General features: G+C 55.9%; 1 protein-coding gene across 1 annotated transcript in view; it reads right to left on the bottom strand.

The window, feature by feature from the left end:
- LOC142261093 (uncharacterized) overlaps positions 1-13,038 on the bottom strand; it is a 111,880-nt gene extending 98,842 nt beyond the window's left edge. The window contains exons 1-2 of the mRNA XM_075332098.1: positions 12,864-13,038; positions 343-411 (exon numbers count right to left, since the gene is read on the bottom strand). Of these exons, the coding sequence (XP_075188213.1) occupies positions 343-396 (54 nt within the window). The 5' untranslated portion in view covers positions 397-411; positions 12,864-13,038. The remainder of the gene's footprint in view (positions 1-342; positions 412-12,863) is intronic.
- Positions 13,039-21,470: the final 8,432 nt, after the last annotated feature.

Genomic DNA, 21,470 nt, shown 5'->3' with positions numbered 1-21,470 from the left:
TACGGAACAGATGTCACACGGATGAATCCGTGAAAAAAACGGACCGTTTTTTGCGGCCCACAAAAACGGAAAGATCATGTGAATGTAGCCTTATTCCCATAGATAATGATGTAATGTGATGACATCAGAACCTCTCACCTCCCCGGTCATATCCTCTGTTATCCCCATAGATAATGATGTAATGTGATGACATCAGAGCCTCTCACCTCCCCGGTCATATCCTCGGTTATCCCCATAGATAATGATGTAATGTGATGACATCAGAGCCTCTCACCTCCCCGGTCATATCCTCTGTTATCCCCATAGATAATGGTGTAATGTGATGACATCAGAGCCTCTCACCTCTCCAGTAAGATGGAGGATTATCTCCAGACTCAGGTTTAATATCTTCTCCATAATTTGGTCTTCGTCCTTATTCATCGTTTATGGGTCAATCAGAAAAAAATCAAAAGAAAATGACAGAAGAAGATGCTTTATTGGAAAGAGGATGAGATAACAAAAATCAATGAAAAAAGGAAAAACACAAAAAAATAACTTAAGATAACAAAAGGGAAATAATTGGAGACGATAAAGTGCAGATGTTGTCTTCCCTCTTCTCTGCCGGCTCCAACTGACCCCGATCTGAGGAGGAGACTGTGCAGCAGATCGGGCGATTGTAACATTTAAAGCGGGCTTTACACGCTATGATATAGATGTCGGCGGGGTCACGTTGTAAGTGACGCACATCCGGCCTCGTTACTTATATCGTATGATAGCTATGAAAGCGCAGAAATACTCACCATCTCGTTCATCGCTGACACGTCGTTCATTTTCTAAAAATCGCACGTTCAGTTCATCGTACCCGGGGCAGCACACATCGCTCCGTGTGACACCCTGGGAACGATGAACACAGCTTACCTGCCGCCGCCGGCAATGCTGAAGGAAGGAGGTGGGCGGGATGTTTACGTCCCGCTCATCTCCGCCCCTCCGCTTCTATTGGCCGGCCGCTGTGTGACGTCGCTGTGACGTCGACCGTCCCTCCCCCTTCAGGAAGTGGATGTTCGCCGACCACAGCGAGGTCGTTTGGAAGGTAAGTACGTGTGACGGGGGTTACAGCATTGTGCGACACGGGCAAGAAATTGCCTGTGCCGCACAAACGATGGGGGCGGGTGCGACCGCAAATGCGATTGCACGACAAATTGAAACGTGTAAAGCAGGCTTTACTCTTGGTCCTAAAAATGTCCGGCTTTAGGCTTTGTGCGCACTAGAAAAGTGATTTTTCTTAAGAAAATTTCTTGAGAAACTTCTGGGAGTTGAAGGTTACCGCACCTGCGGTAAAAAACCGCACCAAAACTCATGAGAAAACCGCATGCGTTGTTGCCACTGGTTGGACCCTCCGTTTTTTTACAAATGAAGGGAATTTTGTTTACTTACCGTAAATTCCTTTTCTTCTAGCTCCTATTGGGAGACCCAGACAATTGGGTGTATAGCTTCTGCCTCCGGAGGCCACACAAAGTATTACACTTTAAAAAGTGTAACCCCTCCCCTCTGCCTATACACCCTCCTGTGGATCACGGGCTCCTCAGTTTTGGTGCAAAAGCAGGAAGGAGAAAACTTATAAATTGGTCTAGGGTAAATTCAATCCGAAGGATGTTCGGAGACCTGAAAACCATGAACGAAAAGAACAATTCAACATGAACAACATGTGTACACAAAAGAACAACCAGCCCGAAGGGAACAGGGGCGGGTGCTGGGTCTCCCAATAGGAGCTAGAAGAAAAGGAATTTACGGTAAGTAAACAAAATTCCCTTCTTCTTTGTCGCTCCATTGGGAGACCCAGACAATTGGGACGTCCAAGAGCAGTCCCTGGGTGGGTAAAAGAATAGCTCAATAAAAAAAAAAGAGCCGGAACGGCCCCCTCTTACAGGTGGGCAACCGCCGCCTGAAGGACTCGCCTACAGAGACTGGCGTCTGCCGAAGCATAGGTATGCACTTGATAGTGTTTCGTGAAAGTGTGCAGACTAGACCACGTAGCTGCCTGACACACCTGCTGAGCCGTAGCCCGGTGCCGCAATGCCCAGGACGCACCCACGGCTCTGGTAGAATGGGCTTTCAGCCCTGAAGGAATCTGAAGCCCAGAAGAACGGTAGGCTTCGAGAATCGGTTCCTTGATCCACCGAGCCAAGGTTGACTTGGAAGCCTGCGAACCCTTACGCTGGCCAGCGACAAGGACAAAGAGCGCATCTGAACGACGCAGGGGCGCCGTGCGAGACACGTAGAGCCGGAGTGCTCTCACCAGATCCAACGAGTGCAAATCCTTTTCACATTGGTGAATTGGATTAGGGCAAAATGAAGGCAAGGAGATATCCTGATTGAGATGAAAAGGAGATACCACCTTAGGGAGAAATTCCGGGACCGGACGCAGAACCACCTTATCCTGGTGAAACACCAGGAAGGGGGCTTTGCATGACAGCGCTGCAAGCTCAGACACTCTCCGGAGTGATGTAACTGCCACTAGAAAGGCCAGCTTCTGCGAAAGACGTGATAAAGAGACATCCCGCAGCGGCTCGAAAGGTGGTTTCTGAAGAGCCATTAGCACCCTGTTAAGATCCCAGGGTTCTAGCGGACGCTTGTAAGGTGGGACTATGTGGCAAACTCCCTGCAGGAACGTGCGGACCTGCGGAAGCCTGGCTAGGCGCTTTTGAAAAAATACGGAGAGCGCCGATACTTGGTCCTTGAGAGAGCCGAGTGACAAACCCTTGTCCATTCCGGATTGAAGGAATGAAAGAAAAGTGGGTAAGGCAAACGGCCATGGAGGAAAACAGTTATCAGAGCACCAGGATAAGAAGATTTGCCAAGACCTGTAATAGATCTTGGCGGACGTTGGCTTCCTGGCCTGTCTCATGGTGGCAATAACATCCTGAGATAACCCTGAAGACGCTAGGAGCCAGGACTCAATGGCCACACAGTCAGGTTGAGGGCCACAGAATTCAGATGGAAAAATGGGCCTTGTGACAGCAAGTCTGGGCGGTCTGGAAGCGCCCACGGTTGACCCACCGTGAGATGCCACAGATCCGGATACCACGACCGCCTCGGCCAGTCTGGAGCGACGAGAATGGCGCGACGGCAGTCGGACCTGATCTTGCGTAACACTCTGGGCAGCATCGCCAGAGGAGGAAACACATAAGGCAGTCGAAACTGCGACCAATCCTGAACTAAAGCGTCCGCCGCCAGAACTCTGTGATCCTGAGACCGTGCCATGAATGCCGGGACTTTGTTGTTGTGCCGTGACGCCATGAGATCGACGTCCGGCGTTCCCCAGCGGCGACAGATCTCTCGAAACACTTCTGGGTGCAGAGACCATTCCCCCGCATCCATGCCCTGACGACTGAGAAAATCTGCTTCCCAGTTTTCTACGCCCGGTTTGTGAACTGCGGAGATGGTGGAGGCTGTGGCCTCCACCCACTGCAGAATCCGACGGACTTCCTGGAAGGCTTGACGACTGCGAGTGCCGCCTTGGTGGTTGATGTATGCGACGGCAGTGGCGTTGTCCGACTGGATACGGATCTGCCTGCCCTCCAGCCACCGATGAAAAGCCAATAGGGCTAGATACACTGCCCTTATCTCCAGAACATTGATCTGAAGGGAAGACTATCGGAGTCCAGGTTCCCTGAGCCCTGTGGTGCAGAAAAACCGCTCCCCACCCTGACAGGCTCGCGTCCGTGGTGACCACAGCCCAGGTTGGGGTAGGAAGGATTTTCCCTGCGATAGAGAATTGGGAAGGAGCCACCACTGAAGTGACGTCTTGGTTGCAAGGGAAAGAGACGTTCCTGTCGAGGGAAGCCGACCTCCTGTCCCATTTGCGGAGAATGTCCCATTGGAGTGGCCGTAGATGGAATTGCACGAACGGCACTGCCTCCATCGCTGCCACCATTTTCCCCAGGAAGTGCATGAGGCGCCTTAAGGGGTGTGACTGACTCCGAAGAAGTGATTGCACCCCTGCCTGCAGAGAAATCTGTTTGTCCCGCGGTAGCTTGACTACCGCTGACTGTGTATGAAACTCCATCCCGAGGTAAGTCAGTGATTGGGTCGGTGTCAACTTGGATTTCGGGAAGTTGATGATCCACCCGAACTGCTGGAGAGTCGTCAGAGCAACGGTAAGGCTGTGTTGACACGCCACCCGAGAAGGGGCCCTGACTAGGAGATCGTCTAAGTAGGGAATCACCGAGTGGCCCTGAGAGTGTAGGACCGCCACGACGGATGCCATGACTTTGGTGAAAACCCGTGGGGCTGTCGCCAGGCCGAAAGGCAATGCCACGAACTGAAGGTGTTCGTCCCCGATGGCGAAACGCAAGAAGCGTTGATGTTCGGGTGCGATTGGCATGTGGAGATAAGCATCCTTGATGTCGATCGATGCTAGGAAGTCTCCTTGTGACATCGAGGCGATGACCGAGCGGAGGGATTCCATCCGAAACCGTCTGGTTCTCGCATGTCTGTTGAGCAGCTTGAGGTCCAGAACGGGACGGAATGATCCGTCCTTTTTTGGCACCACGAACAAGTTGGAGTAAAAGCCACGACCACGTTCCTGAAGGGGAACGGGAGTCACAACTCCTGTCTTCAGAGCGTCCACTGCCTGAAAAAGTGCGTCGCCTGAGCGGGGGGGCGGAGAGGTTATGAAGAAACGAGCCGCAGGACGAGAGCTGAACTCTATCCTGTAACCGTGAGACAGAATGTCTCTCACCCATCGGTCTTGAACATGTGGCCACCAGGCGTCGCCAAAGCGGGAGAGCCTGCCACCGACCGAGGATGCGGCTAGGGGATGCCGAGAGTCATGAGGAGGCCGCCTTGGAGGCAGTGCCTCCAGCGGCCTTTTGGGGGCGTGACTTGGACCGCCACGCATAGGAGTTCCTCTGGCCTTTCTCCGGCCTGCTGGACGAAGAGGATTGGGGCTTGGCGGAGGGACGAAAGGACCGAAACCTCGATTGTATTTTTCGTTGCTGAGGTCTCTTAGGTTTGGACTGGGGTAAGGAGGAGTCCTTTCCCTTGGATTCCTTAATAATCTCATCCAATCGTTCGCCAAACAAGCGTTCGCCAGAAAACGGCAAACCGGTTAAGAACCTCTTGGAGGCCGAGTCTGCCTGCCATTCGCGCAGCCACATGGCCCTGCGGACTGCCACAGAGTTAGCGGATGCCACAGCTGTACGGCTAGCAGAGTCTAGGACTGCGTTCATGGCGTAGGAAGAAAAAGCTGACGCTTGAGAAGTCAAAGACGCAACTTGCGGAGCAGAATTACGCGTGACAGCATTAATCTCAGCCAGACAAGCTGAGATAGCTTGGAGTGCCCACACGGCTGCAAAGGCCGGGGCAAAAGACACGCCCGTGGCCTCATAGATGGACTTCACCAGGAGCTCTATCTGCCTGTCAGTGGCATCCTTTAGCGATGAGCCATCTGCAACCGATACCACAGATCTAGCCGCCAATCTAGAGACTGGAGGATCCACCTTGGGACATTGAGCCCAACCCTTAACGACTTCAGAGGGGAAGGGGCAACGCGTGTCAGTGAGGCGCTTAGTAAAGCGCTTGTCCGTAACCGCTCTGGGCTTCTGGACAGCATCTCTGAAGTTAGAGTGATCGAAAAACGCACTACGTGTACGTTTGGGGAACCGAAACTGGTGTTTCTCCTGCTGAGACGCCGACTGCTCTATAGGAGGAGGCGGGGGAGAGAGATCCAACACCTGGTTGATGGACGAGATAAGATCATTCACTAAGGCGTCCCCTTCAGGTGTATCAAGGTTAAGGGCGACGTCAGGGTCAGAGCCCTGGGCTGCTACGTCCGCCTCGTCCTCCAGAGAGTCCTCAAGCTGGGAACCCGAGCAGCGTGAAGAAGTCGGGGAAGATTCCCAGCGAGCCCGCTTAGCCGGTCTAGGACTGTGGTCTGGGCCGGAGTCCTCCACGTGGGACCTAGGGCCCAACCTGGGAGCGCGCTGCGGCGCGGACCGAGAGGGGCCTGGAGGCGACGATCCAACAGGAGCCGGGGCCTGTGTAAGGACCGGTCTGGACTGCAAAGCTTCTAGCAGCTTGGCAGACCATTTGTCCATAGACTGAGCCATGGAATGTGAAAGTGACTCAGAGTTTCTCAGCAAAAGAGGCGAACTCTGTCCCTGACGCCTGGACAGGGAGAGCAGGGGGGTCTACATGAGCCGAGGGGCCCACTAGTGACTGAGGCTCCGGCTGAGCAAGCGAAACAGGGGTCGAGCATTGCTCACAGTGAGGGTAGGTGGAACCCGCAGGTAACATAGTCCCACAAGAGGTACAGGCCGCAAAAAAACCCTGTGCCTTAGCAGCTTTGCTCCTTGTGGACGACATGCTGTTGTCTCCTAGGAGAATGATCACTGAGGGTATATGGGCAAAAAAGGGTATACAGCCCGACCGAACAGAAATATATATATAAATATGTATCTATTCCGGCACCCTAGGGGGGACCAGCACCGGGTGACCGGTGTGGCTTACCGACCGCTAACAAGCGGCGTGTGTGTGTCCTCCAGATTCCCTGTCTTAGGTCCCCTGGAGCTGCAGAGCTGTTCCTGAGAATCCTCCACCGGCAGAATGCCCAAAAAAAGGCTGCCGGAGCTCTCAGGGGAGGAGTGGAGCCGTGGGCGGCGCCAGGAAAGTGCGGGAATCTGGGGTCCCCACAGTGATCAGTGAGGGGGGAGGAAACATGCAGGATGCTCCAGCCCTCACATCCGACGTCAGGTCGGCAGTCCCGCCCTTACCCCTGACAGGCAGGCCCGGGGGCGGGATTTTTGCGACTAGGCCGCGCTGAAGCCGGGGACTAAATTTAAGACCGCGCCTGACAAGCAGGCACGGTCGGCGCGGAAGTCCGCCGGCCTTCTCAATTCAGCAGCTGCCGCAGCATCCGGGAGGAAGGTGCGCTCCCTGCACAGTCCCCAATGGGGACACAGAGTACCTTAGAGTTGCAGGGCCCGGTCCCTGAGGTTGAATAGACTCCGGTCCGGCAGATTCCCACAGGGGCTGCGGAGGGAGCACGGTCCCAGTAAATGGATGACCGCTCAGGATCCCACTTCTCCCAGAGCCGCTAAGGGATGGTGAAGGAGACAGCATGAGGCTCCGGCCTTTGTACCCGCAATGGGTACCTCAACCTTAACAACACCGCCGACATAGTGGGGTGAGAAGGGAACATGCCAGGGGCCCCGTGGGGGCCCTCTTTTCTTCCAACCGATATAACTAAAATGAGAATGCATGAGTGGATGTGTGCCTCCTTCCACACAAAGCATAAAACTGAGGAGCCCGTGATCCACGGGAGGGTGTATAGGCAGAGGGGAGGGGTTACAGTTTTTAAAGTGTAATACTTTGTGTGGCCTCCGGAGGCAGAAGCTATACACCCAATTGTCTGGGTCTCCTAATGGAGCGACAAAGAAAAAGCATGTTGAAAAAGAGAAAAAAAAAGTCATTTCCTAGAGGGATAGAGGGGGTGGGTCGATAGATAGAGGGGGTGGGTCGATAGATAGAGGGGGTGGGTCGATAGATAGAGGGGGTGGGTCGATAGATAGAGGGGGTGGGTCGATAGATAGAGGGGGTGGGTCGATAGATAGAGGGGGTGGGTCGATAGATAGAGGGGGTGGGTCGATAGATAGAGGGGGTGGGTCGATAGATAGAGGGGGTGGGTCGATAGATAGAGGGGGTGGGTCGATAGATAGAGGGGGTGGGTCGATAGATAGAGGGGGTGGGTCGATAGATAGAGGGGGTGGGTCGATAGATAGAGGGGGTGGGTCGATAGATAGAGGGGGTGGGTCGATAGATAGAGGGGGTGGGTCGATAGATAGAGGGGGTGGGTCGATAGATAGAGGGGGTGGGTCGATAGATAGAGGGGGTGGGTCGATAGATAGAGGGGGTGGGTCGATAGATAGAGGGGGTGGGTCGATAGATAGAGGGGGTGGGTCGATAGATAGAGGGGGTGGGTCGATAGATAGAGGGGGTGGGTCGATAGATAGAGGGGGTGGGTCGATAGATAGAGGGGGTGGGTCGATAGATAGAGGGGGTGGGTCGATAGATAGAGGGGGTGGGTCGATAGATAGAGGGGGTGGGTCGATAGATAGAGGGGGTGGGTCGATAGATAGAGGGGGTGGGTCGATAGATAGAGGGGGTGGGTCGATAGATAGAGGGGGTGGGTCGATAGATAGAGGGGGTGGGTCGATAGATAGAGGGGGTGGGTCGATAGATAGAGGGGGTGGGTCGATAGATAGAGGGGGTGGGTCGATAGATAGAGGGGGTGGGTCGATAGATAGAGGGGGTGGGTCGATAGATAGAGGGGGTGGGTCGATAGATAGAGGGGGTGGGTCGATAGATAGAGGGGGTGGGTCGATAGATAGAGGGGGTGGGTCGATAGATAGAGGGGGTGGGTCGATAGATAGAGGGGGTGGGTCGATAGATAGAGGGGGTGGGTCGATAGATAGAGGGGGTGGGTCGATAGATAGAGGGGGTGGGTCGATAGATAGAGGGGGTGGGTCGATAGATAGAGGGGGTGGGTCGATAGATAGAGGGGGTGGGTCGATAGATAGAGGGGGTGGGTCGATAGATAGAGGGGGTGGGTCGATAGATAGAGGGGGTGGGTCGATAGATAGAGGGGGTGGGTCGATAGATAGAGGGGGTGGGTCGATAGATAGAGGGGGTGGGTCGATAGATAGAGGGGGTGGGTCGATAGATAGAGGGGGTGGGTCGATAGATAGAGGGGGTGGGTCGATAGATAGAGGGGGTGGGTCGATAGATAGAGGGGGTGGGTCGATAGATAGAGGGGGTGGGTCGATAGATAGAGGGGGTGGGTCGATAGATAGAGGGGGTGGGTCGATAGATAGAGGGGGTGGGTCGATAGATAGAGGGGGTGGGTCGATAGATAGAGGGGGTGGGTCGATAGATAGAGGGGGTGGGTCGATAGATAGAGGGGGTGGGTCGATAGATAGAGGGGGTGGGTCGATAGATAGAGGGGGTGGGTCGATAGATAGAGGGGGTGGGTCGATAGATAGAGGGGGTGGGTCGATAGATAGAGGGGGTGGGTCGATAGATAGAGGGGGTGGGTCGATAGATAGAGGGGGTGGGTCGATAGATAGAGGGGGTGGGTCGATAGATAGAGGGGGTGGGTCGATAGATAGAGGGGGTGGGTCGATAGATAGAGGGGGTGGGTCGATAGATAGAGGGGGTGGGTCGATAGATAGAGGGGGTGGGTCGATAGATAGAGGGGGTGGGTCGATAGATAGAGGGGGTGGGTCGATAGATAGAGGGGGTGGGTCGATAGATAGAGGGGGTGGGTCGATAGATAGAGGGGGTGGGTCGATAGATAGAGGGGGTGGGTCGATAGATAGAGGGGGTGGGTCGATAGATAGAGGGGGTGGGTCGATAGATAGAGGGGGTGGGTCGATAGATAGAGGGGGTGGGTCGATAGATAGAGGGGGTGGGTCGATAGATAGAGGGGGTGGGTCGATAGATAGAGGGGGTGGGTCGATAGATAGAGGGGGTGGGTCGATAGATAGAGGGGGTGGGTCGATAGATAGAGGGGGTGGGTCGATAGATAGAGGGGGTGGGTCGATAGATAGAGGGGGTGGGTCGATAGATAGAGGGGGTGGGTCGATAGATAGAGGGGGTGGGTCGATAGATAGAGGGGGTGGGTCGATAGATAGAGGGGGTGGGTCGATAGATAGAGGGGGTGGGTCGATAGATAGAGGGGGTGGGTCGATAGATAGAGGGGGTGGGTCGATAGATAGAGGGGGTGGGTCGATAGATAGAGGGGGTGGGTCGATAGATAGAGGGGGTGGGTCGATAGATAGAGGGGGTGGGTCGATAGATAGAGGGGGTGGGTCGATAGATAGAGGGGGTGGGTCGATAGATAGAGGGGGTGGGTCGATAGATAGAGGGGGTGGGTCGATAGATAGAGGGGGTGGGTCGATAGATAGAGGGGGTGGGTCGATAGATAGAGGGGGTGGGTCGATAGATAGAGGGGGTGGGTCGATAGATAGAGGGGGTGGGTCGATAGATAGAGGGGGTGGGTCGATAGATAGAGGGGGTGGGTCGATAGATAGAGGGGGTGGGTCGATAGATAGAGGGGGTGGGTCGATAGATAGAGGGGGTGGGTCGATAGATAGAGGGGGTGGGTCGATAGATAGAGGGGGTGGGTCGATAGATAGAGGGGGTGGGTCGATAGATAGAGGGGGTGGGTCGATAGATAGAGGGGGTGGGTCGATAGATAGAGGGGGTGGGTCGATAGATAGAGGGGGGTGGGTCGATAGATAGAGGGGGGTGGGTCGATAGATAGAGGGGGTGGGTCGATAGATAGAGGGGGTGGGTCGATAGATAGAGGGGGTGGGTCGATAGATAGAGGGGGTGGGTCGATAGATAGAGGGGGTGGGTCGATAGATAGAGGGGGTGGGTCGATAGATAGAGGGGGTGGGTCGATAGATAGAGGGGGTGGGTCGATAGATAGAGGGGGTGGGTCGATAGATAGAGGGGGTGGGTCGATAGATAGAGGGGGTGGGTCGATAGATAGAGGGGGTGGGTCGATAGATAGAGGGGGTGGGTCGATAGATAGAGGGGGTGGGTCGATAGATAGAGGGGGTGGGTCGATAGATAGAGGGGGTGGGTCGATAGATAGAGGGGGTGGGTCGATAGATAGAGGGGGTGGGTCGATAGATAGAGGGGGTGGGTCGATAGATAGAGGGGGTGGGTCGATAGATAGAGGGGGTGGGTCGATAGATAGAGGGGGTGGGTCGATAGATAGAGGGGGTGGGTCGATAGATAGAGGGGGTGGGTCGATAGATAGAGGGGGTGGGTCGATAGATAGAGGGGGTGGGTCGATAGATAGAGGGGGTGTGGTCGATAGATAGAGGGGGTGGGTCGATAGATAGAGGGGGTGGGTCGATAGATAGAGGGGGTGGGTCGATAGATAGAGGGGGTGGGTCGATAGATAGAGGGGTGGGTCGATAGATAGAGGGGTGGGTCGATAGATAGAGGGGTGGGTCGATAGATAGAGGGGGTGGGTCGATAGATAGAGGGGGTGGGTCGATAGATAGAGGGGGTGGGTCGATAGATAGAGGGGGTGGGTCGATAGATAGAGGGGGTGGGTCGATAGATAGAGGGGGTGGGTCGATAGATAGAGGGGGTGGGTCGATAGATAGAGGGGGTGGGTCGATAGATAGAGGGGGTGGGTCGATAGATAGAGGGGGTGGGTCGATAGATAGAGGGGGTGGGTCGATAGATAGAGGGGGTGGGTCGATAGATAGAGGGGGTGGGTCGATAGATAGAGGGGTGGGTCGATAGATAGAGGGGGTGGGGTCGATAGATAGAGGGGTGGGTCGATAGATAGAGGGGTGGGTCGATAGATAGAGGGGTAGATAAGGCGGCACAGTGGTTAGCACTGCAGTCTTGCAGCGCTGGGGTCCTGGGTTCAAATCCCACCAAGGACACCATCTGCAAGGAGTTTGTATGTTCTCCCTGTGTTTGCGTGGGTCTCCCCAGGGTTCTCTGGTTTCCTCCCACACTCCAAAGACATACAGATAGGGACTCTAGATTGGCAACACTGTCCCCATTGGGACTCACAATGTATGTAAGGCGCTGTAGAATTAATAGCGCTACATAAATGAATAAATAATATTATTGATAGATATGAGGATAAATAGAGGACAGATCAATCAATAGAGTCCCTGTGAGCACACACTGCATTTCTCAGGAGTGTCAGACACACTCCGGGACCCCTCAGTGATGGCCCCCCACAGGTCACACACACTCCGGGACCCCTCAGTGATGACCCCCCACAGGTCACACACACTCCGGGACCCCTCAGTGATGACCCCCCCACAGGTCACACACACTCCGGGACCCCTCAGTGATGGCCCCCCACAGGTCACACACACTCCGGGACCCCTCAGTGATGGCCGCGCTCCCCACAGGTCACACACACACTCCGGGACCCCTCAGTGATGGCCCCCCACAGGTCACACACACTCCGGGACCCCTCAGTGATGGCCCCCCACAGGTCACACACACTCCGGGACCCCTCAGTGATGGCCCCCCACAGGTCACACACACTCCGGGACCCCTCAGTGATGGCCCCCCACAGGTCACACACACTCCGGGACCCCTCAGTGATGGCCCCCCACAGGTCACACACACTCCGGGACCCCTCAGTGATGGCCCCCCACAGGTCACACACACTCCGGGACCCCTCAGTGATGGCCCCCCACAGGTCACACACACTCCGGGACCCCTCAGTGATGGCCCCCCACAGGTCACACACACTCCGGGACCCCTCAGTGATGGCCCCCCACAGGTCACACACACTCCGGGACCCCTCAGTGATGGCCCCCCACAGGTCACACACACTCCGGGACCCCTCAGTGATGGCCCCCCACAGGTCACACACACTCCGGGACCCCTCAGTGATGGCCGCGCTCCCCCCACAGGTCACACACACTCCGGGACCCCTCAGTGATGGCCCCCCACAGGTCACACACACTCCGGGACCCCTCAGTGATGGCCCCCCACAGGTCACACACACTCCGGGACCCCTCAGTGATGGCCGCGCTCCCCCCACAGGTCACACACACTCCGGGACCCCTCAGTGATGGCCCCCCACAGGTCACACACACTCCGGGACCCCTCAGTGATGGCCCCCCACAGGTCACACACACTCCGGGACCCCTCAGTGATGACCCCCCACAGGTCACACACACTCCGGGACCCCTCAGTGATGACCCCCCACAGGTCACACACACTCCGGGACCCCTCAGTGATGGCCGCGCTCCCCTCCACAGGTCACAGAGGAGTCCCCGTCTCTACAGCCCGCGCTGCCCCTGCACAGAGGAGCCGGGGACACTCACAGCTGCAGCAATGAGGCCGCTTCTTCTGCTGGGATGTAGCGGAGGGGATGTGCGGGGTTTCCCGGGGCAGGCAGCGGGGGCCGCCTCTTGTGCTGAGGGCTCGGACTCCGGCTCCTCCGCTCTCCGCTTCCTCCTCCTCTAACACTGCTCTAATGCCCATGCGCTGGAGAGTCTGGAGCTGATTTCCTGAGGGGATGACGTCACCGGAAACGGCGGGGCATAGCTGTGGGCGGAGCACTGCTCGGGCTGTGCAGAGCTGTGGGCGGGGAGAGCTGTGGGCGGGGCAGAGCTGTGGGCGGGGGCAGTACTCGGGCTGGGACGAGCTGTGGGCGGGATAGGACTGTGCAGAGCTGTGGGCGGGGCGGAGCTGTGGGCGGGGCAGAGCTGTGGGCGGGGCAGAACTGTGGGCGGGGCGGAGCGGACGGATCCTGACCCTGAGGTGGAGAAGATTCAGCGGCTCCTCATTAGTTCTAGAACTTTCCTCTCAGACTGGATTTTGCCTCCGGTCATTTCTTGGGGCTGCAGCTCGTGTATATCTCACAGGGAATGGCCTGAAGCTGCAGCACGGGGCTGTGGGGGCTTCTATAAGGAGGGGGATATGGGGGGCTACACAGGGCAGGGGGAGGGGCTGTGGGGGCTTCTATAAGGAGGGGATATGGGGGGGCTACACAGGGCAGGGGGAGGGGCTGTGGAGGCTTCTATAAGGAGGGGATATGGGGGGCTACACGGGGCAGGGGGAGGGGCTGTGGAGGCTTCTATAAGGAGGGGATATGGGGGGCTACACAGGGCAGGGGGAGGGGCTGTGGAGGCTTCTATAAGGAGGGGATATGGGGGGGGCTACACAGGGCAGGGGGAGAGGCTGTGGAGGCTTCTATAAGGAGGGGGATATGGGGGGCTACACAGGGCAGGGGGAGGGGCTGTGGAGGCTTCTATAAGGAGGGGATATGGGGGGCTACACAGGGCAGGGGGAGGGGCTGTGGAGGCTTCTATAAGGAGGGGATATGGGGGGCTACACAGGGCAGGGGGAGGGGCTGTGGAGGCTTCTATAAGGAGGGGGATATGGGGGGGCTACACAGGGCAGGGGGAGAGGCTGTGGAGGCTTCTATAAGGAGGGGATATGGGGGGCTACACAGGGCAGGGGGAGAGGCTGTGGAGGCTTCTATAAGGAGGGGATATGGGGGGGGCTACACAGGGCAGGGGGAGGGGCTGTGGAGGCTTCTATAAGGAGGGGGATATGGGGGGCTACACAGGGCAGGGGGAGGGGCTGTGGAGGCTTCTATAAGGAGGGGATATGGGGGGCTACACAGGGCAGGGGGAGGGGCTGTGGAGGCTTCTATAAGGAGGGGATATGGGGGGCTACACAGGGCAGGGGGAGGGGCTGTGGAGGCTTCTATAAGGAGGGGGATATGGGGGGGCTACACAGGGCAGGGGGAGAGGCTGTGGAGGCTTCTATAAGGAGGGGATATGGGGGGCTACACAGGGCAGGGGGAGAGGCTGTGGAGGCTTCTATAAGGAGGGGGATATGGGGGGCTACACAGGGCAGGGGGAGAGGCTGTGGGGGCTTCTATAAGGAGGGGATATGGGGGCTACACAGGGCAGGGGGAGGGGCTGTGGAGGCTTCTATAAGGAGGGGGATATGGGGGGCTACACAAGGCAGGGGGAGGGGCTGTGGAGGCTTCTATAAAGAGGGGGATATGGGGGGCTACACAGGGCAGGGGGAGGGGCTGTGGAGGCTTCTATAAGGAGGGGATATGGGGGCTACACAGGGCAGGGGGAGAGGCTGTGGGGGCTTCTATAAGGAGGGGATATGGGGGCTACACAGGGGAGGGGCTGTGGAGGCTTCTATAAGGAGGGGGATATGGGGGGGCTACACAAGGCAGGGGGAGGGGCTGTGGAGGCTTCTATAAAGAGGGGGATATGGGGGGCTACACAGGGCAGGGGGAGGGGCTGTGGAGGCTTTTATAAGGAGGGGATATGGGGGCTACACAGGGCAGGGGGAGAGGCTGTGGGGGCTTCTATAAGGAGGGGATATGGGGGCTACACAGGGGAGAGACTGTAGAGGCTTCTATAAGGAGGGGGATATGGGGGGGCTACACAAGGCAGGGGGAGGGGCTGTGGAGGCTTCTATAAAGAGGGGGATATGGGGGGCTACACAGGGCAGGGGGAGGGGCTGTGGAGGCTTTTATAAGGAGGGGATATGGGGGCTACACAGGGCAGGGGGAGAGGCTGTGGGGGCTTCTATAAGGAGGGGATATGGGGGCTACACAGGGCAGGGGGAGAGGCTGTGGAGGCTTCTATAAGGAGGGGGATATGGAGGGCTACACAGGACAGGGGGAGGGGCTGTGGAGGCTTCTATAAGGAGGGGGATATGGGGGGCTACACAGGGCAGGGGGAGAGGCTGTGGAGGCTTCAATAAGGAGGGGGATATGGGGGGCTACACAGGGCAGGGGGAGAGGCTGTGGAGGCTTCTATAAGGAGGGGATATGGGGGACTACACAGGGCAGGGGGAGAGGCTGTGGAGGCTTCTATAAGGAGGGGGATATGGGGGGCTACACAGGGCAGGGGGAGGGGCTGTGGAGGCCTCTATAAGGAGGGGGATATGGGGGGCTACACAGGGCAGGGGGAGAGGCTGTGGAGGCTTCTATAAGGAGGGGGATATGGGGGGGCTACACAGGGCAGGGGGAGAGGCTGTGGAGGCTTCTATAAGGAGGGGGATATGGAGGGCTACACAGGGCAGGGGGAGAGGCTGTGGACGCTTCTATAAGGGAGGATATGGAGGGCTACACAGGGAAGGGGGAGAGGCTGTGGAGGCTTCTATAAGGAGGGGGATATGGGGGGGCTACACAGGGCAGGGGGAGAGGCTGTGGAGGCTTCTAAAAGGAGGGGATATGGGGGACTACACAGGGCAGGGGGAGGGGCTGTGGAGGCTTCTATAAGGAGGGGGATATGGGGGACTATACAGGGCAGGGGGAGGGGCTGTGGAGGCTTCTATAAGGAGGGGGATATGGGGGGCTACACAGGGCAGGGGGAGGGGCTGTGGGGGCTTCTATAAGGAGGGGATATGGGGGGGCTACACAGGGCAGGGGGAGAGGCTGTGGGGGCTTCTATAAGGAGGGGGATATGGGGGGGCTACACAGGGCAGGGGGAGGGGCTGTGGGGGCTTCTATAAGGAGGGGATATGGGGGGCTACACAGGGCAGGGGGAGGGGCTGTGGAGGCTTCTATAAGGAGGGGGATTTGGGGGGCTACACAGGGCAGGGGAGGGGCTGTGGAGGCTTCTATAAGGAGGGGGATATGGGGGGCTACACAGGGCAGTGGGAGGGGCTGTGGGGGCTTCTATAAGGAGGGGGATATGGGGGCTACACAGGGCAGGGGGAGGGGCTGTGGAGGCTTCTATAAGGAGGGGGACATGGGGGGGGCTACACAGGGGAGGGGGAGAGACTGTGGAGGCTTCTATAAGGAGGGGGATATGGGGGGCTACATAGGGCAGGGGGAGGGGCTGTGGGGGCTTCTATAAGGAGGGGGATATGGGGGCTACACAGGGCAGGGGGAGGGGCTGTGGAGGCTTCTATAAGGAGGGGGATATGGGGGGCTACACAGGGGAGGGGGAGAGACTGTAGAGGCTTCTATAAGGAGGGGGATATGGGGGGCTACACAAGGCAGGGGGAGGGGCTGTGGAGGCTTCTATAAAGAGGGGGATATGGGGGGCTACACAGGGCAGGGGGAGGGGCTGTGGAGGCTTCTATAAGGAGGGGGATATGGGGGGCTACACAGGGCAGGGGGAGGGACTGTGGGGGCTTCTATAAGGAGGGGATATGGGGGCTACACAGGGCAGGGGGAGAGGCTGTGGGGGCTTCTATAAGGAGGGGATATGGGGGCTACACAGGGCAGGGGGAGAGGCTGTGGAGGCTTCTATAAGGAGGGGGATATGGAGGGCTACACAGGACAGGGGGAGGGGCTGTGGAGGCTTCTATAAGGAGGGGGATATGGGGGGCTACACAGGGCAGGGGGAGAGGCTGTGGAGGCTTCAATAAGGAGGGGGATATGGGGGGCTACACAGGGCAGGGGGAGAGGCTGTGGAGGCTTCTATAAGAAGGGGATATGGGGGACTACACAGGGCAGGGGGAGGGGCTTTGGAGGCTTCTATAAGGAGGGGGATATGGGGGGCTACACAGGGCAGGGGGAGAGGCTGTGGAGGCTTCTATAAGGAGGGGATATGGGGGGCTACACAGGGCAGGGGGAGGGGCTGTGGAGGCCTCTATAAGGAGGGGGATATGGGCGACTACACAGGGCAGGGGGAGGGGCTGTGGAGGCTTCTATAAGGAGGGGGATATGGGGGGCTACACAAGGCAGGGGGAGGGGCTGTGGAGGCCTCTATAAGGAGGGGGATATGGGGGACTACACAGGGCAGGGGGGCCTCTATAAGGAGGGGGATATGGGGGACTACACAGGGCAGGGGGAGGGGCTGTGGAGGCTTCTATAAGGAGGGGATATGGGGGCTACACAGGGCAGGGGGAGGGGCTGTGGAGGCCTCTATAAGGAGGGGGATATGGGGGACTACACAGGGGGAGGGGCTGTGGAGGCTTCTATAAGGAGGGGGATATGGGGGGCTACACAGGGCAGGGGGAGGGGCTGTGGAGGCCTCTATAAGGAGGGGGATATGGGGGGCTACACAGGGCAGGGGGAGAGGCTGTGGAGGCTTCTATAAGGAGGGGGATATGGGGGGGCTACACAGGGCAGGGGGAGAGGCTGTGGAGGCTTCTATAAGGAGGGGGATATGGAGGGCTACACAGGGAAGGGGGAGAGGCTGTGGACGCTTCTATAAGGGGGGATATGGAGGGCTACACAGGGAAGGGGGAGAGGCTGTGGAGGCTTCTATAAGGAGGGGGATATGGGGGGCTACACTAGGGATGGGCAGTCCGGCTCTTTTTGGTGATCCAGCTCCCATAGCTCCGCTCACCAGAAAGAGCCGGATCTTTCAGATCGTTCTCGGCTCCTTATTAAATATGTGTTCACCCCAGGTGAACACATATTTAAGATTATAGTAACGCCGCCAAAGCCCCACCCACCCTTGGCTAAACCCCGCCCACTGACAAGCGGCCAATTAGATTGCTGAGTAGGCGGAGTTTAGCCACGGGTGGGCGGGGTTTTGACGGCAAAAAGAGCCGTTTAGATGTTTTAGTGGCTCTCATTGGTTATCCGGCTCCTGTCGTTCACAGCAAGGAGCAGGATTTTTGTGTCGCATCGTTCGCGACCAACACATCACTACTACACGGGGCAGGGGGAGAGGCTGTGGAGGCTTCTATAAGGAGGGGGTACATAAGGGGCTACACAGGGCAGGGGGAGGGGCTATGGAGGCTTCTATAAGGAGGGGGGATATGGGGGGGCTACACAGGGCAGGGGGAGGGGCTGTGGAGGCTTCTATAAGGAGGGGGGTTATGGGGGGGCTACACAGGGCAGGGGGAGGGGCTGTGGAGGCTTCTATAAGGAGGGGGGATATGGGGGGGTACACAGGGCAGGGGGATAGGCTGTGGAAGCGTCTATAAGGAGGGGGGATATGGGGGGCTACACAGGGCAGTTGGAGAGGCTGTGGAGGCGTCTATAAGGAGGGGGGATATGGGGGGCTACACAGGGCAGGGAGAGGGGCTGTGGAGGTTCTATAAGGAGGAGGGATATGGGGGGCTACACAGGACAGGGGGAGAGGCTGTGGAGGCTTCTATAAGGAGGGGGATGTGGGGGGCTACATAGGGCAGGGGAAGAGGTTGTGGAGGCTTTCATAAGGAATCTGGTGATTACACTAGGCAGGAGGCGACGCTGCATGTTTGGGGGGCTCGCACTGGGCAGGGGCGACGCTGCACGTTTTGGGGACTCGCACTGGGCAGGGGGGTGACGCTTCATGTTTGGGGGGGCTTGCACTGGGCAGGGGACAACGCTGCACGTTGGGTAGAACTTGCAGGGAGAGAGGCTGCACGTTGCGGGGGCCCGCATATAGAGAGGCTGCACGCTAGGGGAGGGGGGTCTCGAACTAGATAGAGGGTGACGCTTCACTTTGAGGGGGGGCTTGCTGGGCAGGGGGCCATGTTACACATTTGGGGGGACTTGCAGGAGGCCGTGTTGCACGTTGGGGGGGGTGGCTTGCAGGGGGCCGTGTTGCACATTGGGGGGCTCGTGCTGGGCAGGGGGCCGTGTTGCACATTGGGGTACTCGCACAGGGAACTCTGTGTATTATTAATATTCGTTTTTCATACACAGCTTGTGACTATCGGCGCTGGGTGTAATTGCCCCCCGTCGTTCCACCTTAGAGACGGAGAGAACAGTGCGGTGTAATCCATATCATCCTCCTGTGTCCTCCAATGTATTCAATGAGAGAGGAATTTATGGTAAATGCAGAAATACAATTTTTACACCTAAAACGCACGGGACTTGGGTACAAGAGATTTTTTTTTTCTTTCATTGTTGCCAATGTCCAACATGGCTTAATTCTACGTCTTTATTTGTAAAGTTGATTGTTACAGTGTATATTTGTATCCCCGACCTACTGTCTTCCCCACCCTCATTACCCTGTAGATTTTAAACCCCTGAGGGTGTTGAGGTGAGACTACAACAGGTCTCTTGAGGTCTGACAGCCGTGTTCAGATTATAATGTCATGTGTGCACCCGAGAAAGAATAAAATAACGGACTATAGTTATAAACCTTCTCCATGACGGACGCCAGAGATTCTGCCTCAGTTTATTGTTCAGAAAACTTTATAAATCTAAGGGGGAGTAAAGGGTGTAGACAAAATATATTCCAATCAAATATCGCATGCTGGACTCAGGACGTATAGGAATTTGCATAGTCTCTGCTGGATTGGTTGTTCCAAACTTTGGGAATGCCTCTGTTTCTCATCTTCTTGGGCGTTGGCCAGGATGTAGGAGCCATCTTTGTTACATATGCTAGTATATTGTATTAAGGAAAATCACAGAATATATATATATATATATATATATATATATATATATATATATACAGTTAGGTCCAGAAATATTTGGACAGTGACACAATTTTCGCGACTTGGGCTCTGCATGCCACCACATTGGATTTGAAATGAAATTTCTACAACAGAATTCAAGTGCAGATTGTAACGTTTAATTTGAAGGTTTGAACAAAAATATCTCATAGAAATTGTAGGAATTGTACACATTTCTTTACAAACACTCCACATTTTAGGAGGTCAAAAGTAATTGGACAAATAAACCAAACCCAAACAAAATATTTTTATTTTCAATATTTTGTTGCGAATCCTTTGGAGGCAATCACTGCCTTAAGTCTGGAACCCATGGCATCACCAAACGCTGGGTTTCCTCCTTCTTAATGCTTTGCCAGGCCTTTACAGCCGCAGCCTTCAGGTCTTGCTTGTTTGTGGGTCTTTCCGTCTTAAGTCTGGATTTGAGCAAGTGAAATGCATGCTCAATTGGGTTAAGATCTGGTGATTGACTTGGCCATTGCAGAATGTTCCACTTTTTTGCACTCATGAACTCCTGGGTAGCTTTGGCTGTATGCTTGGGGTCATTGTCCATCTGTACTATGAAGCGCCGTCCAATCAACTTTGCGGCATTTGGCTGAATCTGGGCTGAAAGTATATCCCGGTACACTTCAGAATTCATCCGGCTACTCTTGTCTGCTGTTATGTCATCAATAAACACAAGTGACCCAGTGCCATTGAAAGCCATGCATGCCCATGCCATCACGTTGCCTCCACCATGTTTTACAGAGGATGTGGTGTGCCCTGGATCATGTGCCGTTTCCTTTCTTCTCCAAACTTTTTTCTTCCCATCATTCTGGTACAGGTTGATCTTTGTCTCATCTGTCCATAGAATACTTTTCCAGAACTGAGCTGGCTTCATGAGGTGTTTTTCAGAAAATTTAACTCTGGCCTGTCTATTTTTGGAATTGATGAATGGTTTGCATCTAGATATGAACCCGTTGTGTTTACTTTCATGGAGTCTTCTCTTTACTGTTGACTTAGAGACAGATACACCTACTTCACTGAGAGTGTTCTGGACTTCAGTTGATGTTGTGAACGGGTTCTTCTTCACCAAAGAAAGTATGCGGCGATCATCCACCACTGTTGTCATCCGTGGACGCCCAGGCCTTTTTGAGTTCCCAAGCTCACCAGTCAATTCCTTTTTTCTCAGAATGTACCCGACTGTTGATTTTGCTACTCCAAGCATGTCTGCTATCTCTCTGATGGATTTTTTCTTTTTTTTCAGCCTCAGGATGTTCTGCTTCACCTCAATTGAGAGTTCCTTAGACCGCATGTTGTCTGGTCACAGCAACAGCTTCCAAATGCAAAACCACACAGCTGTAATCAACCCCAGACCTTTTAACTACTTCATTGATTACAGGTTAACGAGGGAGACGCCTTTAGAGTTAATTGCAGCCCTTAGAGTCCCTTGTCCAATTACTTTTGGTCCCTTGAAAAAGAGGAGGCTATGCATTACAGAGCTATGATTCCTAAACCCTTTTTCCGATTTGGATGTGAAAACTCTCATATTGCAGCTGGGAGTGTGCACTTTCAGCCCATATTATATATATAATTGTATTTCTGAACATGTTTTTGTAAAC

Source organism: Anomaloglossus baeobatrachus, chromosome 1, assembly GCF_048569485.1.
Source record: "Anomaloglossus baeobatrachus isolate aAnoBae1 chromosome 1, aAnoBae1.hap1, whole genome shotgun sequence".
Lineage (NCBI taxonomy): Eukaryota > Metazoa > Chordata > Amphibia > Anura > Aromobatidae > Anomaloglossus > Anomaloglossus baeobatrachus.
This window is presented reverse-complemented; position numbering and strand designations above follow the sequence as displayed.